We start from the raw sequence: 21,384 nt of genomic DNA, 5'->3' as shown, positions 1-21,384 counted from the left end.
GCTGCATCCTACACGAGTTCAAAGATGAACTAACCCCTCACCTAAACATGCTGTTCAAACCCAGCCTCAACACAGGCTACATACCCATAGAGTGGTGCACAGCAACAGTTATTCTGCTCCACAAAGGTGGAGCCACAACAGACCCTGGGAACTATCACCCTATAAGCCTGACTAGCTTGGTCTGCATGACTATGGAGCACATCATCATGGAACTCGTTAACAGAAACATTGGGAACCTCCAAACACTGGACCCTACCCAGATCGGCTTTGTTAAGGGCAGATCATGCCTTCTGAACCTGGTGGACTTCTTTGAGACAGTTACCAAGGCTATAGATGAGAGAAAGGTGGTCCACACAGCCTACCTAGACCTCACAAAGGCCTTCAACACCATTCCCCATTCTGGTATTATAGACAAGCTCACCAGTCTGAACATAACCCCCTACATCACAAGATGGGTTGCCAGCTGGCTCATGGACAGAACCCACATGGTGAGAGTTGCGGGAGCTATTTCCGACTCTAAACTGGTTACAAGTGGCATTTCCCAGGGCTCAGTCTTAGGGGTTCTCCTGTTTGGCATATACTTCTCAGAGGTACAGGCAAGCACCGGAGGACTATGGCTGACCAAGTTCACAGACGACTGCAAACTAGGGGCTATAATTGTCTCTCCGGCTGACACAGACATCATCCAAAAGGGTCTCACTGAGACGGATACCTGGTGTCAAAATCATGGCCTCAAGCTAAATGCCAAAAAGTGCATAGTCATCTCCTTTGGAAAAAACAAAGTACCCACAAACTACCACATAGGTGGTAGTCCCCTAAATACGGAAGACATAATAAGGGATCTGGGGAACCAAGTAGATAGTAATTTCTCCTTTGATAATCATATTAACAAAGTGGTTAGAAAATCCTTCTACATGGCCCACCTAATCACAAAAGGGTTTGCATTCAGATCAAAAGAGGTTATTGTGCCCCTCTACACATCACTTATCAGACCCATCATAGAGTACAGTGCCCCATTTGGGATGTACCTTACAAGACACCTGCAACAGCTGGAAAGACCACAGAAGTACCTCACCAAGAGGATCACTGGCCTCAAACAGATGCCCTATGCAGCTCGACTGAAGAAACTCCAAGTGTACTCGGTTGCTTACCACCTACTCAGAGGTGATCTCTGCCTGACATACATGGTCATGTCCAACCCAGAATTGATGGACATGCTCCACCTATGAAAACCATATCTCCTCGAGCCACATGCTCTAGGGATCTAAACCTCACCACAACAATAAATAGGATGTGCTGGAGGGATAGATTCCTGTCCCAGAGAATTCCCATGCTTTGGAACAAGATTCCAATCTACATTAGGCAGAGCTCCTCGCTAACGGGTATCACTTCAGTGGCTCTGCTGGACAGAGGCACAGGGAACTAATCTAAGGGGGCGGCGAAAGCCAACACATTCTGGCTAGGCTTATAAATGCCTTCGGGCAGATAACCTAGTACCTACCTATGAACCTATGAACCTAAGAACAGTCTCCCTGCAAAAGAGAATGATGCAAAAGATGAGAGTTTTTTCTGCTTGTCACATAAGGATGCATCACCAGCTGTAATGAAATATGGAACTGGGGAAGATGAGGACAAGCATGCAGACTGCTACTGTGAAGAAAAGTATTATATACAAACAAACGGTAGCCAGAAACCCATAGTACTCAGTGATGGTGGACACAAGGAACAACCACAATCAGGAATGTCACAGAGTAGGAAATGAGTGCATGAGGTTACCAGTGTCACCAGCATGACAGGAAGATCAGTGGAAATGGAAAGGGAGCAACTTACTATTAGCCACCAGTATTTCATCAGATACATAATATTTTATCCATGCTTTCCTCCTTCACACAGTCTACACATAAAACAGTAGCACTCCGATACCCAAAACAGTCTTGGCTTTCTCACTGTTGTAAAAATATTTTAATTTTTGTAGCATCTCAGCATTCCTCTCAGCTGCCATGCATTTCCATCAGTGTTGCCTGTCTACGAATTTTCACCCAGAAAGTTTCTGTCTCTTTCTCACAACCGTACTACCATTAGCACCTCCAATATAGTTATACCAAGGTAAGAGAACTCATTCCTCATTACATATAACCCAGCCTCATCAAATAGAATATTAGCCTAAGATACTAATCCACAAATACTCCCTTTCTCTATAACTAGATCCAGTCTTATTGCATTTCCAGATTTTTCAGACCAGCGACAGTTATTAATTTCTGTAATGAACACATACCACAATGCACCTCCTTTCATTTCCACCAGACAAATCTTCTTTCAAAGAAACATGATAGACTTCTTGACAGTCACATCTGCCCTTGTGGAGGCATTTAAGCACTTTGCAGTTGTGTTTAGCAGAGACAGAATGGGAGGAGCATACCAGTGATAACCAGAATATGTCTGTGTTCACAGCCTTGCAAGTGCTGTACTTTTCTATGGACATGAATTACAGGATGGATCATTGGAAAAGCTCTTGCTTTATGCTTACCTATAGTCATAAGCTGTGTGATGAAACCAAAAGAATGATAGTTTGGGTACAACTGCCAAAAATGGAATTTTCAACAGAGCCATCAAGCATATTCTGTGTAAGTCAGTGAAGAATGTTGTGATTTGATCGAGTTCTTTAAGCAGAACTGCAACACTCTTGGACGGAGAAGAGCTAAATGAGGTGACTTAAGTATCTTACAGGAGTGTTTTCCATGTGTCTTCCAATGGAGATGTTGTAGGTATAGCCAGAAGGAGGAGATCTTGTAAGAAGCCCAGGACATGCTAGAGGGACAATATCTCCTGGCCAGCCTGGGAGTGCATGTTGATTCCTATGATTACTAGGAATAAATGGCTAGAAAAGGGGGTTCTAGATAGCCTTGAATGGTCATCTGCTGGTGTTACTCTCCTCAGATTAAAACAGAAGGAAAATGAATTGAAGCAATTCCTGCATTTTGTTTTATTTTATATATCGGTAGTTTACTTTGTCCGTTTACTATATTTTTAGCAGCAGTTATGTTTTCTGTTATCTACACTGTGCCACCTCATGTTATTTAACTGATGTATGTTATGCATTTCTTGAATAACAATGTTTAAATGTACTGGTGTATTTTGATAAATGATAACAGATTCCTTCATCTTTGTTTTGGTAATTAAGAAATTTATTGTAATGTGATGACTGTCCCTGGAAATAATAATAATAACTATACGAATAAACATGAAGTAAAGAAAGAACATGTAAAAAAATGCATTTTTGTTCAACAAACCTTGTTTTTAACACTCTTGGCAGAAATTTCTGATGGGCGGCGAACACCAGATGAAAAATCTCCAGCAATTGATAGTGTGGTGTCTGGTAACAAGTTAGAGATCTGAGACTTTGAACGTTGCCGGACAGAAGCTCTAGAATGTAAAATAAAGTTAGAATACCACTGAAATGTTACTGTTGATCATTTTCAACATGCATACTCTCACATATATATGCAATCATGTGTGTGCACACACAGATACACACACATACACAAACACACACAAACATACCATTGGGCAGTTTTAAACTGTATCAGAGGTAAAAGAACACATACTCTAGGATATATAAGGTAGAGTGTGGAACATCATTTGGGATCCTTTACAAAAAATCTGTGTAATCTCTGTAATGTGTTTATTGCTTGCCTGTTTCATCACTCAGCCATTCAACCTTCTATTCATATTACAGGTTAGTTGTTTTTAAGCTCAGCACTACAGTAATTTAATAGCCATTCTTGGTGCAAAGCTATCTCTCATAGTGCACAAATATTAAAACTAGTCTAAAATAACATTGTTAGTGAATGCTCTATTATGCTTTGTATCATAAATGTCACATATTTCAAACTACGGAAAGCTCACCTGCCTTTGATTACTCTACTTCATTTCCACATTTTCATATTCCTTTTCAAAACCTTAAATAATCATATTTATTTTAGTAAAGTTGTAGTAAAATATGAAAAATCCAAAAAGTTGCAAACAGCAAGCAATTTTTTCAGTAGGACAGGATAAGAGCTTTGGAAATAAAAGTGTTTTACAGACATGCACACACACACACACACACACACACACACACACACACACACACACACACACACACACACACACACACACGTGTGCTCGAGCAGGCATGCTCATGCAGTAAAGAGATTGACAATTTTTTGGGAAAGAGCAGAAGAAATAGAGAACAGGGTCAATGCCTGAGATGTCCACAAAGACTGTTAGAGAAGAAGTCTGCAGTATTTCAATCTTGTCCAGACATGCTGATCTTCTTCTTCTTTCATCTTTTCCCAGTTAAGGGTCGCCACAGTGGATCACCTGTCCGCTCATGATTGGCAGTGGAGTTTTATGGTGTTGAGTTGCCAGCCCGGTGCCCAACCTTCCACAGAAGGCACATACACATGCACTCACTCCTGGGGCCAATTTAGAGTTAGCAATCCACCTACAGCATGTCTTTGGGATGTGGGAGGAAACCAGAGCACCTGGAGGAAACCCACACGACCACAGGGAGGACATGCAGACTCCGCACAGAAGGCACCCCAGCTGAGGATCAAACCAGAGAACCTTTTGCTGTGAGGCAGCCACGCTAACCGCTGCACCACCGTGGCCACCCTGAAACAATCAAATTAAAATAAAGGAAATGTATGGGAGACAATGGAGTGCACAAGGGCTATGCAAACTTTTATAATTCCGATTTCTGAGGAACAAAAAGGGAAACATGGTAGCAACCAGATTGAAAAGAAACTCACGATGGATGTTATTACCTCTGGAATGAGCAAAGATAATAGATAATAAATTGTATTGCATTTTGAATATTACATTACATATCCATAAGGGAACTGATTTCCAAATTAGCACACTACACTACGTTTTTCCTAATTTGTCTGAATCTGAAGGGACAGACTTAAAGTAATTGCAAGCTAAGCACAAGTTTAGCTATATGAAAGCAGCGACACGTTAGTCTTTGTGTGAAATGACAACTATAACAAAGCTATATATGAGCAATTACTGAATGGTAAAACATCATACAAAAAGCTAAATGACTTGAGATGTGTAAGGAATTTAGAGTTATTGACATTGCTCTCATAGGTTTTGTGCCAGTGAAGGGATTACAGGATCGCAGAACAGCTTTATTTTTTTGGATAGCAAAGATTTATATGAACTTTAAGAACTCTCCTCAGGCCTACAATGAGTACTGATGACTACAAGACTGAGACGGTTCCCATGTTTCATGAAAAGGAATTAAATCCAGTGGTACAATGACTAGATACCTATATAAACTATTCCTTTCATTTTTATCTAAAATATAAGATGTAACTCTAGATGAAAGTCCCTATGAATGATATGCATTTTACAAAGCCAGATTGTTGTGTATCCAGGTATAAAAAGTCTCATAAAACATTGTTTATTACTTCAGCTACAATACATTTGATATGAGTCAGAGTTAATCTTTGAGTTCAGTACTGCTAGTACTGGAGATGGAATACATTAGCAAACAGTTCAGGGGGAACAGCTAGTGATACTGGTTTGCTGTTTATAGAAAAGTGGTTAGTAGATCAAGAACATTTTGAGTAAGACAGTGTCAGAACTATTTTAGTTTTATTGAGTTTAGTTTGGAAAATATTTTTTTGTATTCGATGGTAACTTATACAAACAGGTCACAGGAGTGGCCATGAGGTGGTTCTGGTAACAAGTTATGCTACCACTGTAATGCCTTTATGGGAATACACTATGTGGATGACACTGACATTTTATAAGGTTTTGAAATTCTAGAGTTTTATTTTTAATTTGGTGAGTAAGAAGAAAAGCTTTTGAAGTACTTTTTTAATTATTTAAACAGTGTTTAGTGTCATAGAGGTTCTCTATGTCAACTTTTCTATTGTAAACATACATTTTCTTCAGTGCTTCATTGTTATTTTATTTTCAGTCACAGTTTTATTTTTATACTGACCAGTTTCCACACTAAGGTCTTTCAGTTATATGCTTGTAATTTCACTCATTCTACCTTTCTGACCACACCTCTCAAGTATACCTCATTATGAGGAACGTACGTCATTTGGGGACTTAAAAAGTTCATTTTCCTCGAAGTTCCACATTGAAAGGGTCTGTCACACATTCAGTGTTAGGAATTTGTGAAGTGAAATCTATGGTATATAGAAATGAGTTGTATTAATTCATTAAAAGATCTTCTTTATAACTAAAACCAGCATATTTTAACCACCCTATGGCCTTCCTTGTTGAAGTTGATCATAAGCCATTAGAATGTGTTCCACATTTTGTCCATTTGCTCCACATTATGTGGGCTAGTGTTCCTCATTTTGGAGCTGGAAGGTTGAGAGCTATGTTTCTGACTGCTGGCTCTGATCTTGCCTGACCTCAGGGTAGCTCTATTCATCTTATGCATCAAGGTTGGCTGATACTTGCCTAAAATACTGACTTGTATGCTTGTTCATATGACCATACAAAACTATTGCACATGCTAAAAATATTTCCACTCACCTCTAATATCTCCCTTTGATGTCCTTCTTCTCATTCAGTGAACAAGTTAAGGAACTTTATATCTACCTCAAATCTTACCACTTTCTTTACTCTACAAATATATGTTAGTGCACCACTTCAATAACCATTTTCACATTATTTTAAGCTTAACCGCCATCACTAAGAATCTCCTGTCACTTACCACCTTCAAAGGCTTGTACCATCCTGTGAGACATTTTGTGATCTAGTTAATTAGGTATGGATTAAATGTTTATTTATGCACTGAAATGTGAAGCAAGATATCAAATATCTTGGCAAGCTCCAGAAAAATTACACCAGTGGTGAGACTTATATCCAAAGCAAGGCTGACTTGATCAAAAAATCTGTTAGTAAAGGTGGGTCTGCCAGCAGTGAAACCATGTTAACCCAAGTCTGTGTCATTAGAACTATTTTCTGATGTAAAACAAATCACCATCAGAAAAAACAAGTAGCTTTTATTACAACAAGCAGAGCTTTCGGTCAAACAACCTTCTTCAATGCTAAACACAATACTACATTTTCTCATTCATTTAAAAGGAGCAAAGCAGATACAATGTGACCATCCAATCACAAAGTATCCATAATTAAGTACTTATAAACACATAAATTACATAAATACACTTCAAAATCTTATAAAATATTATAAATTATACTGTTGCATCCTAACAAGGACAGGCTTAATATTAATTTTGTTGTTTATATCTGGTTCACTATCTGCACAGAGCTTAAGTATCCACTCATATTCTTTATTTTCCAAACAATTGTTTAAGTCCCCACCTCTCACGTCTTTATATACATTTTCTATTACTCTAAAGGTAAAGGTGTGGTCTATTCCTTTATCTAAAATGTGCTTACAAAACGCATTCTTATCATTTTTCCTTCTAATGTCGAATTTGTGTTCTATTATGCAGTCTTTCAGCCTCCTTGTCATTTTTCCTACATAAAATGATCTGCACTTTTTACAGGTGGCCAAATAGACTACATTAACACTATTGCAAGTTGCTACACAGGAAAAATTAAACTTCCGACCAGATGTGGGATGTATAAATTCTTCACTATTCAGTTTTTCTATATCTACACTACAGCTACATGCCATACAGGTATTAGTCCCATATTTCTGCCTTATTTTATTTTTAGCTAAACTTTTAAAATCCTTATAACAGAGTTTTCTCTTCAAACTTTTTAGATTCTTATATGAAAAAAATGGTTTAGAATCTATTATATTATGTAATTCAGGCAGCGCTAAGAGAATTACCCAATTTTTTTCTATTATTTTCTGTAGTTCTTTCGTTTTTAAATAAGGAACTTGAAAGGAATGAGAATATAATTATAAAGCCGGCTGATAAGAGGGGAGCAGTGGTTCTAATGAAACGGGAAGAATATGTGGATTAAATGTATGCTTTTTTGAATGATGTAAATACTTTTAAAAAAGTGATGCCTAATGATGTTAGGAAAATAATTTTCGATATAAATATGATAATTTATGACATGCAATTAAGTGGTGAGATTGATTTAGAACTGTTTAATTTTTTATCTGTGCCACGTCCACGTATACCCCGAATTTATGGAATACCAAAGGTGCATAAATCTACTGATAAGCCTCCGATGAGGCTTATAGTCTCAGGTGGAGGCTGGATCATGGAACCTTTGTCAGTATATTTGCAAAAGAATCTCTCACAGTTTTTACAATTATGTCCTGGAGTAATTAAGGATACTACTGACTTTTTATTAAAATTGAAAGCATGATATGATAATAGAGAAGTGAAAGATTTGCACTATATATTTGTAACATTAGACATAACTTCATTGTTTACCATCATACCGAATTACTATGGCATTTCAGCCATACGTGAATTTTTAACTGCAGAAACAGATATGATGGCAAGAGATGTGGAAAAAATTTGTTCAATGCTACAGATATTGTTGACAGAAAATGTTTTTTATTTTGATGAGGAATTGTTTTGCAGCAAACAGGTGTGGCCATGGGTACTCCCGTGGCCAATACCTATGCTAACCTTGTGCTTTGTCAGTGGGAGAAAAAGTATATGAGTATTGATGCAAATGTTTTAAATAAGAAGATTGGATTTTACTCAAGATTTGTAGATGATTTTTTTTTTAATATGGAATGGAAACATGGATGAATTGTTAGAATACGTGACCTATCTAAATAATACTATAACATTCCTTGTTTTTAAAATGAATTGTTCTATTGACAGTATAGTATTTTTAGATGTGTTATTGAATAGGAAGGAAAATATCATCCACACTAGTATGCATAAGAAAGAAGTACAGGCTAATAGATACCTGCACCGGCAAAGTATGCACCCCCCACGTCTTTAGAGGAGTAATAAAGTCCCAGATATACAGAGTAAGTAAGATGAATACCAATGAGACTATGTTTGAACATCAGTTGAATAACATGATAGAAGAGTTTGTCAGTAGTGGGTATAATTATGAAGATGTCATGGAAGTGGTTGAAAGGGTAAAGATAGCCAGAAGTGAGGATGCAAGTCCAATTTTTAGCCAAGGAAAATCGACAGTAGAAAGAGTTTTAGAAAATAATAACATTAGACACGTTACTACATATAATTTAAGAACAAAAGAACTACAGAAAATAATAGAAAAACATTGGGTAATTTTCTTAGCTTTGCCTGAATTACATAATATAATAGATTCTAAACCATTTTTTTCATATAATAATCTAAAACGTTTGAAGAGAAAACTCTACTATAAGGATTTTAAAAGTTTAGTTAAAAATAAAATAGGGCAGAAATATGGCACTTATATCTGTATGGCATGTAGCTGTTGTGTATATATAGAAAAACTGAATAGTGAAGAATTTATACAGCCCACTTCTGGTCGGAAGTTTAATTTTTCCTGTGTAGCAACTTGCAATAGTGTTAATGTGGTCTATTTGGCCACCTGTAAAAAGTGCAGATCATTTTATGTAGGGAAAACGACAAGGAGGCTAAAAGACCGCATAATAGAACACAAATCTGACATTAGAAGGAAAAATGATAAGAATGCGTTGTGTAAGCACATTTTAGATAAAGGAATAGACCACACCTTAACCTTTAGAGTAATAGAGAATGTATATAAAATAAAGTAATATGAGTGGATACTTAAGCTCTGTGCAGATAGTGTACCAGGTATAAACAACAAAATTAACATAATTTATAATATTTTATAAGATTTTGTAGTGTATTTATATGATTTATGTGTTTATAAGTACTTAATTAAGGGTACTTTGTGATTGGATGGCTGTGGTCACATTGTATCTGCTTTGCTGCTTTTAAATGACTGAGTAAATGTAGTATGATGTTTAGCATTGATGAAGGTTGTTTGACCAAAAGCTCTGCTTGTTGTAATAAAAGCTACTTGTTTTTTATGACAGTGATCTGTTTTACATCAGAAAATTGCTTTTCTTCACTTTATCTTGTATCAGCGTGTAGTAAGTTCAATAATTTTGGCTGCTGCATTGATGTCAGTGGATTTGGAGAGCATACACAGCCATTTAAATGGAGAACAGGATTAAATTATCAAACTCCATTAGAAGCTTATTAGTAATGGAGGTGAGTCCTCTGTTACATCTTACTTCATCAAATATGCAAATAACTAATGAGAAACCTAAAATCGATATGAACTTTGAAAAACAGCTGCAACTTCTGGAAAAGAAGACAGCTACATATAAATGCTTTCAATGGCAAAGGCTTAGCTTTTCAGCCTACTTAGAGCTGGGGGTAGTACCTCGAGGACTTTGTGTCCTTAAAATGCCTTCTTATACCAATGTTTATCCTGAATTACTAAAACATTGGCAACAACTTAATCTTAAACTTAGTTTTGATTATATGATTTTAATGAATGACTATTTTATGGATATTGAAAATACTCTAAAAAATGAAATAATGCAGCTTGAAGATGAGTTGGTGCAATTACCTAGTTTTTCGAATATGGCAGAGACATACCAGAAAATGTTAGATAGGCTGAAAATGCTTGATGGTCGCCTGGAGGCTGGGAAGAAACATAAACTTTTCATGATATAAATGACTTTAAACAAGGCCATATCTTTTCATGGCCGAGAAAAGAAAGGCAAAATAAAGTTATTTTAGAACAGAAAGGCCGGCTAGACCGGCTTGACAGCTTCCAGGAAGGAAGCGTAGCCACGCCTACAAGCCAGAAGGTAGCAACTCAATTGGTTCATTTGTCAGTTGATGAAGAGGCAAATTCCACTTCTACTGCCTCTACGCAAGTACGTTCAAACCAGATGGCGGTTATAGAGACCGCGGAATGCATAAGTGCTTCATCATTGAGCAATAAATCCATAAATGAACAAAGTACTTTATGTTTAGTTCAATCTAGATCTCAAATGCGATTCCATTTGAACTTGCCTGAAAAGGTTAACATTTTGGATAAAGGCTTGATGAAAGGTTGCATGTTGCAGAAACAATCCCAAAATGGACAGAAGCAGAAGGGAGACAGTCCAGTTCGGCAGGTAAAGAAACCAGCCTGATGACAGCAAAAATACATGAAGGTCTTCTAAACTTGACAGACTTTGTACTAACTGAACCCTATATTTCATTATTGAAAAAGGGGCTTAAGTTTATACCTAGCACTAGCGACGACTTAGTTAGTGCACTGACTGTCTTAAAAATCTTTGCTAGAAACCTTAATTTGAAGCTGCTATGATGAATATGAGGCTATGAAGGAACTTGAAAGGAATGAGTATATAATTATAAAGCAGGCTGATATGGGGGAGCGGTGGTTCTAATTAAACGGGAAGAATATGTGGATTCAATGTATGCTTTTTTGAATGATGTAAATACTTTTAAAAAAGTGATGCCTGATGATGTTAGGAAAATAATGTTCGATATAAATATGATAATTTATGACATGCAATTTAGTGGTGAGATTGATTTAGAACTGTTTAATCTTTTATTTGTACCATGTCCACATATACCCCAAATTTATGGGATACCAAAGGTGCATAAATCTACTGAGAAGCCTCCGTTGAGACCTATAGTCTCAGGCAGGGGCTGGATCATGGTACCTTTGTCAGTATATTTGCAAAAGAGTCTCTCACAGTTTTTACAATTAAGTCCTGGAGTAATTAAGGATACTACTGACTTTTTGTTAAAATTAAAAGCATGGCATGATAACAGAGAAGTGAAAGATTTGCACTATATGTTTGTAACATTATACATAACTTCATTGTTTACCGTCATACCGAATGAGTATGGCATTTCAGTCATATGTGAATTTTTAACTGCAGAGACAGATATGATGGCAGTAGATGTGGAAAAATGTGTTCAATGCTACAGATAGTGTTGACAAAAAATGTTTTTTATTTTGATGAGGAATTGTTTTTTCAGAAAACAGGTGTGGCCATAGGTACTCCCGTGGCCAATACCTATGCTAACCTTGTGCTTCATCAGTGGGAGAAAAGGTATATTTGTATTGATGCAAATGTTTTAAATAAGAAGACTGAATTTCAATCAAGATTTGTAGATGAATTTTTTTATATGGAATGGAAACATGGATGAATTGTTAGAATACGTGGCCTATCTAAATAATACTATAAAATTCCTTGTTTTTATAATGAATTGTTCTACTGACAGTATAGTATTTTTAGATGTGCTATTGAAAAGGAAGGAAAATATCATCCACACTAGTATGCATAAGAAAGAAGTACAGGCTAATAGATACCTGCACCGGCAAAGTATGCACCCCCCCACATCTTTAGAGGAGTAATACAGGCCCAGATATATAGGGTAAGTAAGATGAATACTGATGAGACTATAAAGCAGGTAGCAAGTACAGGAGCACTTCAAGGCTGACCAAATAAATCCACATAAACGTGATACAAACTCACTGGTAGGCAGCAAAACACGATATGTATATCTCCAAAATTCTAAATTTATTTGTAACAAAACAAAGGGTAAAAATAGCCAGAAGTGAGGATGCAAGTCCAATTTTTAGCCAAGGAAAACAGACAGTAGAAAGAGTTTTAGAAAATAATAAGATTAGATACGTTGCTACATGTAATTTAAGAATGAAAGAACTACAGAAAACAATAGAAAAAAATTGGGTAATTCTCTTAGCTTTGCCTGAATTACATAATATAATAGATTGAAAAAAACAGCCTTGGAATCATCAATAAGTGTACAACCACCTCTAGTTCCGTATAAAATGTTTATTCCACCATAACAAATAAAACCACATGAGTATTCACTCTAAAAGGTTAAGCGCTTTCACTCACAGCATAGTAGGCTTCATCAGAACACATTAATAACATTGAATTCAATTTTTATTTCAAAAATTGGCACAAAAAGCTTTTTGTGGTTAGGGATAAAATACATACATATAACAATTTTGATATTTACAAATGTACAAATACATCATACACATTTCAATTTATTGGCTAAAGGTATGAAATACATACCGAATCCACATTTTGGCCTAGTTGATTGTTTATGTGAGGTTAAAAAATATGTTAGAAAGATTAATTTAGCTATATTGTTTAAAGATAAACCAAGGATATATACTAATAACAATAGAAATACTGATGTAATAATAAAGAAAAATAGTACCTATATCCCCCCTAGCAACCCTGTAGTAGATACATATGGTAAAATAGTGACAAGAGAGATATATCAGATGTATAATAAGTTTAAAAAAACTACATTCATAAGTAATTTGACAGAGGAAGAAGGGAAGACATTAAAAGAATTACAAATGGATACAAACATTAGGGTGATGAAGCTGGATAAAGGGGGAGGGGTAGTTATATATGACGGTATAGAATATATTAAAAAAATGTACAACATTCTCCATTTTTCAGGTAATTATGAACCTATTTCCATCAATGAGATTAATATTGCCTATCATAGAATAAACTCATATATAGAAGAATTTCACATTGATGGTCATATTACCAGTGAAATCTACAATTATTTGAAAGTAAAACATCCTAGAGTAGCCACATTAGTGGGCATACTCAAAGTACATAAAGATAGGCATGACCTCCCTTTTTGACCTATCGTATCTGGTAGCAAATCAAAAACATTTCCTATAGGAAAATTAATTGATACGTGGTTAAAACATATTTATAACATGATACCTCATTTGGTGAAAGACTCATGGGACTTTTTGAGCACCTATCCCGTCGATGCATGGAAGGAAGGATTTATGTTTGTCACCACAGATGTTATTGACCTTTTTTCATGCATCTCTAAACTAGCAGGGTTAGAAGCTTTTAGTAACAGCATCACCAAACACACCAACTTTAGTTGGGATGAAGTATGCTTAATTTCCGAATGCATGTCCATTGTGCTTGACAATAATTTCATCTATTTTGAGGGGGAGCATTTCAGGCAGACCGGGGGGGGGGTAGCTATGGGAGCAGCTTGTGCTCTCATATTTGCCAGCTTGGTCATGCTAGATTGGGAGGAATCCCATTTATTCCATAGTGTATTTTTCAAGAGTATCAAGCACTATTCAAGATTCTTGGATGACATATATATATATATATATATATATATATATATATATATATATATCATGGGATGATAGTATGGAAAAATTTCAAGCTTTTATACAATTCCTTAACAACAGTAGTGAATTTCTTAAATTTACATATTCACAGAGTTATGATGGCTTAGCATATCTAGATACTTATATATATCATCAGGAAGGAAGGTTGGAATCAAAAATATATTGGAAAAGTACATTTTCCAATGATTATTTGGAATATGGTAGTTGTCATCCAGACAAAGTTAAATATAACATATTTAAAGGACAATGCATTTGGGCTGCATGTATTATGACGTCTGATTTTAACAACATGGTGGATGAAATCAAATTTATAACTGAATTATTTCAAGAAAGAGGTTATCTACAGGAAATGATGCAACATGTAGAACAATATCTTATACAGGAATGGGGAATCAAATACAAACCTCTATTAGGAGCTAGTGTATTGAACAAACAGGTTCAAAATGTTGGACATGCTACTAAGGACATTGCCATAGGTCAACATCAGAGATCTTTTATATTACAGTATAGTTTAGTAGCAAATGATGTGACCAATATATTGTATAAGTACTGGTATTTGATATCTGGAGATCCCACATTATTAGATATTATGGGCACAAAACCTAGTTTTGTTTACAAAATGGGACGGAATATCAGGAGTTATTTGGAACAACATCCTGTAGGAGCAACAGCCATAAAGAAGGGATCTAAAACACATGCTACTAAATGTGGCACATGTAATCAATGTAAGTATATATTGGAAAAAGATAAAATAATTATTAATAATGGGCTTAAGACATTAGTCAAATTTAAGCAAGGAAGTTGTAATACAAAAATGCTTATACATATATATGGCTAAGTGTAGTACATGTGCAAGTTATTATATAGGTAAGACAGAGAGATGTTTTAGAAAATGTATTTACAACCATTTGTACAATATTAGAAGGAAAGATACCACTAATGCCTTATACAGGCATATTGAGAAGAAGGGTGATACACATGAATTTAAATTTGCCATTTTGGATACCATCAAAATTGATCCTAGGGGAGGTGACCATAAAACCTTATTGAGTTTTAAAGAAGTTTGGTGGCAATTGTACTTGGATGCAGCAACCCCACCAGGTCTCAATGACCACATTCCATGTAAGCCCATTCTTGAAATGAAAAAATATTTTAAGAGTATATATTACAAAGTTAGTTGGTAATAGAATTTGGTTCAGTATCAATTATGTTTTATTAATTATTAAATATTCTAATATTTATTTTTACATATTTTATATATTATATTATAATAAATCATACTTTTTACATAATATGGAAGCACTGGTAATGATTTTTTAATGTTATAGTTTCATTACGATGCAGATGTATATTTTAGTCATTAATTTAATGATATGACATATGCAATAAAAATATACACATATTTTTACTTTATTATTTAATTGTGTATATAATTGTAAGAGGATAAGATAGTATATTTATATGTTTTCTACAAATATAGTTAGATTTACATGTGTTTAGAATAGGTTATTATTGAGTATAAGTACTTAATACTTACATTTATATAAAGAGTCTCGATATAAGTAAAGTGCTTTTTTAGTTAGATAGGGTTCAACATACACTTGGAAAAATCATTATATGGATGTAATAGTTAAATAATTTAATTATCAGGTATTATTATTTGTATGTAATGTTTTTGCATGGATACGGCAGACTTGACCGGATAGTTGGTCCCGATATTCATGTAGGTATCGCTTTAAAAATGCAAAAGTTTTTGGCGCCAATTTTTAAAATAAAAATTGAATTCAATGTTATTAATGTGTTCTGATGAAGCCTACTATGCTGTGGGTGAAAGTGCTTAACCTTTTAGAGTGAATACTCATGTGGTTTTATTTGTTATGGTGGAATAAACATTTTATATGGAACTAGAGGTGGTCGTACACTTATTGGTGATTCCGAGGCTGTTTTTTCATCAGTTGCTCCATTTTTGTATTCATAATATAATAGATTCTAAACCATTTTTTTCATATTAGAATCTAAAAAGTTTGAAGAGAAAACTCTGTAATAAGGATTTTAAAAGTTTAGCTAAAAATAAAATAGGGCAGAAATATGGGACTTATACCTGTATGGCATATAGCTGTTGTGTAGATATAGAAAAATTGAATAGTGAAGAATTTATACATCCATCTTCTGGTCGGAAGTTTAATTTCTCCTGTGTAGCAACTTGCAATAGTGTTAATGTGGTCTATTTGGTCACCTGTAAAAAGTGCAGATCATTTTATGTTGGGAAAACAACAAGGAGGCTAAAAGACCGTACACTAGAACACAAATCTGACATTAGAATGAAAAATGATAAGAATGCATTGTGTAAGCACATTTTAGATAAAGGAATAGACCACACCTTTACCTTTAGAGTAATAGAGAATGTATATAAAGACGTGAGGGGTGGGGACTTAAACAATTGTTAAGAAAATAAAGAATATGAGGACATACTTAAGCTCTGTGCAGATAGTGAACTAGGTATAAACAAAATTAGTATTAAGCCTGTCCTTATTAACATGCAACAGTATAATTTATAATATTTTATAAGATTTTGAAGTGTATTTATGTAATTTATGTGTTTATAAGTACTTAATTAAGGGTACTTTGTGACTGGATGGCTGTGGTCACATTGTATCTGCTTTGCTCCTTTTAAATAACTGAGTAAATGTAGTATGATGTTTAGCATTGATGAAGGTTGTTTGACAGAAAGCTCTGCTTGTTGTAATAAAAGCTACTTGTTTTTTCTGACAGTGATTTGTTTTACATCAGAAAATCGCTTTTCTTCACTTTATCTTGTATCAGCGTGTAGTAAGTTCATTAGAACTAGTATCAGAATCCAACAGGAGATGAAGAAAATAGCAAGGAGGTTGAGCTAACTGGCTTGTCATTTTTAATTCCATTTATAACTTTTGTTTTAATATTGATGTAAGAGAATTTTTTCTAAGATGCAGGATCAGCTTTATTATGAAGTAGACTTAAAAATCAAATAAAAAAATCAAACTAGATCTTTGTAAATATTTGTAATAAGTATAACAGTAATTTTATTTGGTCCCATGGAAGTAATGTTTTATCAATTGTTTTACCAATTTTCCTGAAGCAGCTTGAAAGAATATCTTCAAGTTTTGTTGGAAAGTCATCATGTATAGTTGTGATCCAGTGAAACTAGCAAAATATTGATTAACTCTTTGGGGATACATTTTGGTTCTACTAATATGATGCCATTACATTCTATAAAGTTAATGGTGCATCTTTTCTTGGTTTATGAGTTTATGTATTTGTAGTAAATCTAAAGCTATTTTTGTCTCAGATTTAATTCTGAACAAAAAAAGATAGCCAGCAACTGTACGCTGTGTAGATACTTTAATGAGACATAAAACACAAGAGATAACAGACCGGTTTCAGATAAGGAGTTAACCTAGCCTTCATCAGTGTAACAAATACAAAACATCTTGTGTTCCTATATATACTTTATCCTTAATTAATGCTGAAATATTATTGGTGAGCTCATAAATATTCATTCAAACCTGGGCTGAACAGCCCTCCTAATTTAAGAATCCACTTCTTTTCCATAGGATTCACTTTTGTGTGCCAACCAGTTTTGTGATTTCTGTCACCTGTTATCCTATCTATAATTGTAAAATGGAAAGTCACTGTGGTGTGTTGTAGGGCATGTTTGGACAAAACATTGCTCATTCTTTTATGCATGACATCACAAAGATGTTCAGAAATACATAACCTGAGGGGTCTAGATGTTTGTCCAATATAAAATGCATGGCAACTACAGGTAGCCAGATATATGACCCAGTCTGTACTGCAATTTGCAAAAAACTTGATATCTAATACCGTGCTACAATTATTACTAGAAACATTTTTAGTCTTCAACACTTGGATACAATTGCTGCAGTGGCCACAAGGAATGCAGCCAGTTAACTTGTCCCAGGAGATGGTAGTCTGAATGGTATCATGATAAGCAGATGGATATTGACGTCTGAAGTGACTGAAATGAGATCCCAAATTTTTTTCCTTTCCTGAAAGAAAACTGGCATGTTTCACCTAAATATTGTGACAAAAAATTGTTCACCAGTAATATATTCCAATGTCTTCTAATCACCTCTATTAACTTGTTAGTATTCCTACCGTATGTGGTGGCAAAACGTAACTTGTTGGTTGTAGATTGTGGTTTCTGTTTATATTTAAGAAGGTCCTTCCTGTCAATATTGGCAGCATAGTTGCTTGCTGTATAGATATGGCCCATGCTATATCCCCTTTCTTGAAACCTATGAACTAAATATCTGCGAAAATATTCAAAAGAATTATCATCTGAACAGATGCGTCTCATCCTAATGAATTGTGACTTGGGAATATTTTTTGCAATGTGGGCTGGATGAAAGCTGGATTCATAGAGTAGGGTGTTATAGTCAGGGTATTTATGAAATACTTCTGTGTTTGAAGTGTTATCATCATTCCTGGATATAAGTACATCCAAATAAGTGATTCTATCTAGATGGTAATTGATAGTAAACTGTAAATCCCACTTGTTGTCATTGAGATGCCCTATAAATTCCATAAGGTATTCCACATCAGACCTCCACACCATCCAGCAATCATCCAGATACCTACTCCATGTATCTATTTCTCCAAGTAGATATTATGTGTAGTATCATAAATGATGTGTTCTTCTATGTAAGCCATGCACAAATCTGCATATATAGGGGCAAATGATGCACTCATTGCAGTGCCACACACTTATAAATAGCATTGGTTACCATAAAAGAAAACATTCTTCGTGAGAGCATGTTCAGTCAAAACGATAAGAAAAGTATTAAAGCCGGGTTTGTACAAATTAGATTTTTGTAACCAATATTCAATAGCCTGCAGCCCAGACCAATGTGGTATGTTTGTATACAATGAACAAACATCTAATGTGCACAACAACCAATGGTCCTCAATTTGCATATCACTCACTATATCCAGAAATTCTGTAGTGTCTTTAATTTTGGATCTCACCCATTTGAGTAATGTTTTGAGATATTGTGTCAAGAATTGTGATATTGGTTCATTTAAGGACCCATTACCAGCCACGATTGGTCTACCAGGAGGATTGTGAAGATCTTTGTGAATCTTTGGTAAAAAATATATATATTGACGGTTTGGATCTGAAACAGTGAGATGGTATTTAATTTGTTCCATAATGATGCTATTTTCTAATGCTGATTCCAAAAATTTGTCTAGTTGTTGTTTAAACATCATAGATGGATCAAGAGTCATTTTAGTATAATATCTGCCATCATCTAGTTGTCTTCGAGCCTCAGCATCATATTGTGATCAATTCATGACAAGCACAGCATCACCTTTGTCCGCAGAAATAATTACCAAATTCTTATTGTTGGCAAGTTCTTATAAGGCCAACATATCAGACTTTGAGAGATTATTGCATCTTGCATGAGTCACATTTGAATTAAAATGCAGATCTTTAAGTACACTATTTTGAAAAAGACTCATACAATGGTGCATCGGTGGAACAAAGGTGGATTTGTGGTATTTGAATGAGTCCCCAGTTGAGTAATCATTGGTACTATCATGGAAATGCACTTTAAGACTGAGCAGTCTGCAGAATGCTATAACATCTTGTGCCAATACATCTTCTGGAACAAAAAAAAGCAGGTATAAAAGAAAGACCTTTATTTAGCAATGCTATTTGTGAATCCGACAATGTTGCATCAGAAATATTTAATACATTTGTTTTGGAACAACTATTTACTTGTTCGTCAAAAGTTCCATCAAACTCTCCATGTTTTTTGATGTTTACGATGTTTTCTGCCTGCCCTCTTATAAGGTCTAAAGGGACAGTACTATTATTGCATTTGGGGGTTAGAGAATCAGAGGTCTGTTGTGTATCTAGATCTATACCAGATGATGAATCACCCCCAGATGAATCTGTATAAGTATTCCATTTCCTAAGAATAGACTTGGGACATTTACGTTTCGGGGTTGTATTACTTTTATTGCTCCCCCCTTCAAATCTAACATGTCTGGTATAATTAAAGGGGTGCCTTTTATCATAATCCATTTGATCTTTTTGGAACTTCTTGAGTTTTCTGTCCCTAAGCTGTTCTTCAAAAGTTAGTAAATCCGAACTAAGCTTGGTCAATTGTGTAGAATAAAAAGGTTGGCCAATATATTGATTGCTATCTTCACATAACTGACTAACTGTATTTATTTGTTGATCAATAACCTTTTCATAATATCTGGCAAGCATTTCCACAAATCCCATTGAACATTTTTGTTGTATGGCAGACCATTCATTTGTTAAGTGATCATCCATATCACTGATTAATGGCGGGATTTTTACCCTGAGCCCTCTGGGAGTTATACCTTTTACCAAGTATGCTTTAAATAGTTTAAGATGCCAAACATTGGATCTTAAGGCTTTCATGGTTTTATTAAGTTGTTGAAACAATCCATCACAGCAAAATTGTGGATTCTCAATAGTATTTAAACTATTGTTGTTATTCAGGTCTGCAATAACAAATATACCCATCAGAAGACCAGCCAAAATACTGGTTAGATCCATTGTACAAAAGGTTAATAGAGAGTATAAGAAAATAGTAATAAAAATCAAATACTCGGATTATGAAGAGAAATAACCGCAGCTAAAGATTATAAATAGCAACTTCAGTGAAGATGATAAATTATATATATATATATATATATATATATATATATATATATATATATATATATATGGATCACCTTCCAGATGCCCGAAACGCCAAACCGCCGACACACAAATCACCGACACCAAAAGACCGACAACAAAAAATACCGACAACGCAAAACACCGAATACCATTACACCAACACACTACACGTAAACAACACAGTACACTACATAACATATCCACTATCCCTAACCCAAACCCTAACCCTAAGGTCCGACACTACCGCACACTTACCCTTCCTGCACCCTAACCCTAACTCACTTACCTACCCCTAACCCCAAGGTCCGACACTACCGCACACTCACCCTACCTGCACCCTAACCCTAACTCACTTACCCACCCCTAACCCCAAGATCCGACACTACTGCACACTCACCCTACCTGCACCCTAACCCTAACTCACTTACCCACCCCTAACCCCAAGATCCGACACTACCGCACACTCACCCTACCTGCACCCTAACCCTAACTCACTTACCCACCCCTAACCCCAAGATCTGACACTACCGCACACTCACCCTACCTGCACC

General features: G+C 35.3%; 1 protein-coding gene across 1 annotated transcript in view; it reads right to left on the bottom strand.

Moving 5' to 3' along the window:
• The window catches only part of ABCB11 (ATP binding cassette subfamily B member 11), a 991,743-nt gene that overhangs the window by 178,694 nt on the left and 791,665 nt on the right, over positions 1–21,384 (bottom strand). Inside the window, exon 19 of the mRNA XM_044075586.1 lies at positions 3,291–3,423. Within this exon, the coding sequence (XP_043931521.1) occupies positions 3,291–3,423 (133 nt within the window). The remainder of the gene's footprint in view (positions 1–3,290; positions 3,424–21,384) is intronic.

This window comes from Protopterus annectens, chromosome 6.part1, assembly GCF_019279795.1.
Source record: "Protopterus annectens isolate FY-2018-M chromosome 6.part1, PAN1.0, whole genome shotgun sequence".
In the NCBI taxonomy this organism is placed as follows: domain Eukaryota; kingdom Metazoa; phylum Chordata; order Ceratodontiformes; family Protopteridae; genus Protopterus; species Protopterus annectens.
Note: the sequence above shows the minus strand (reverse complement) of the source record. Positions and strands in the feature narration are given on the sequence as shown.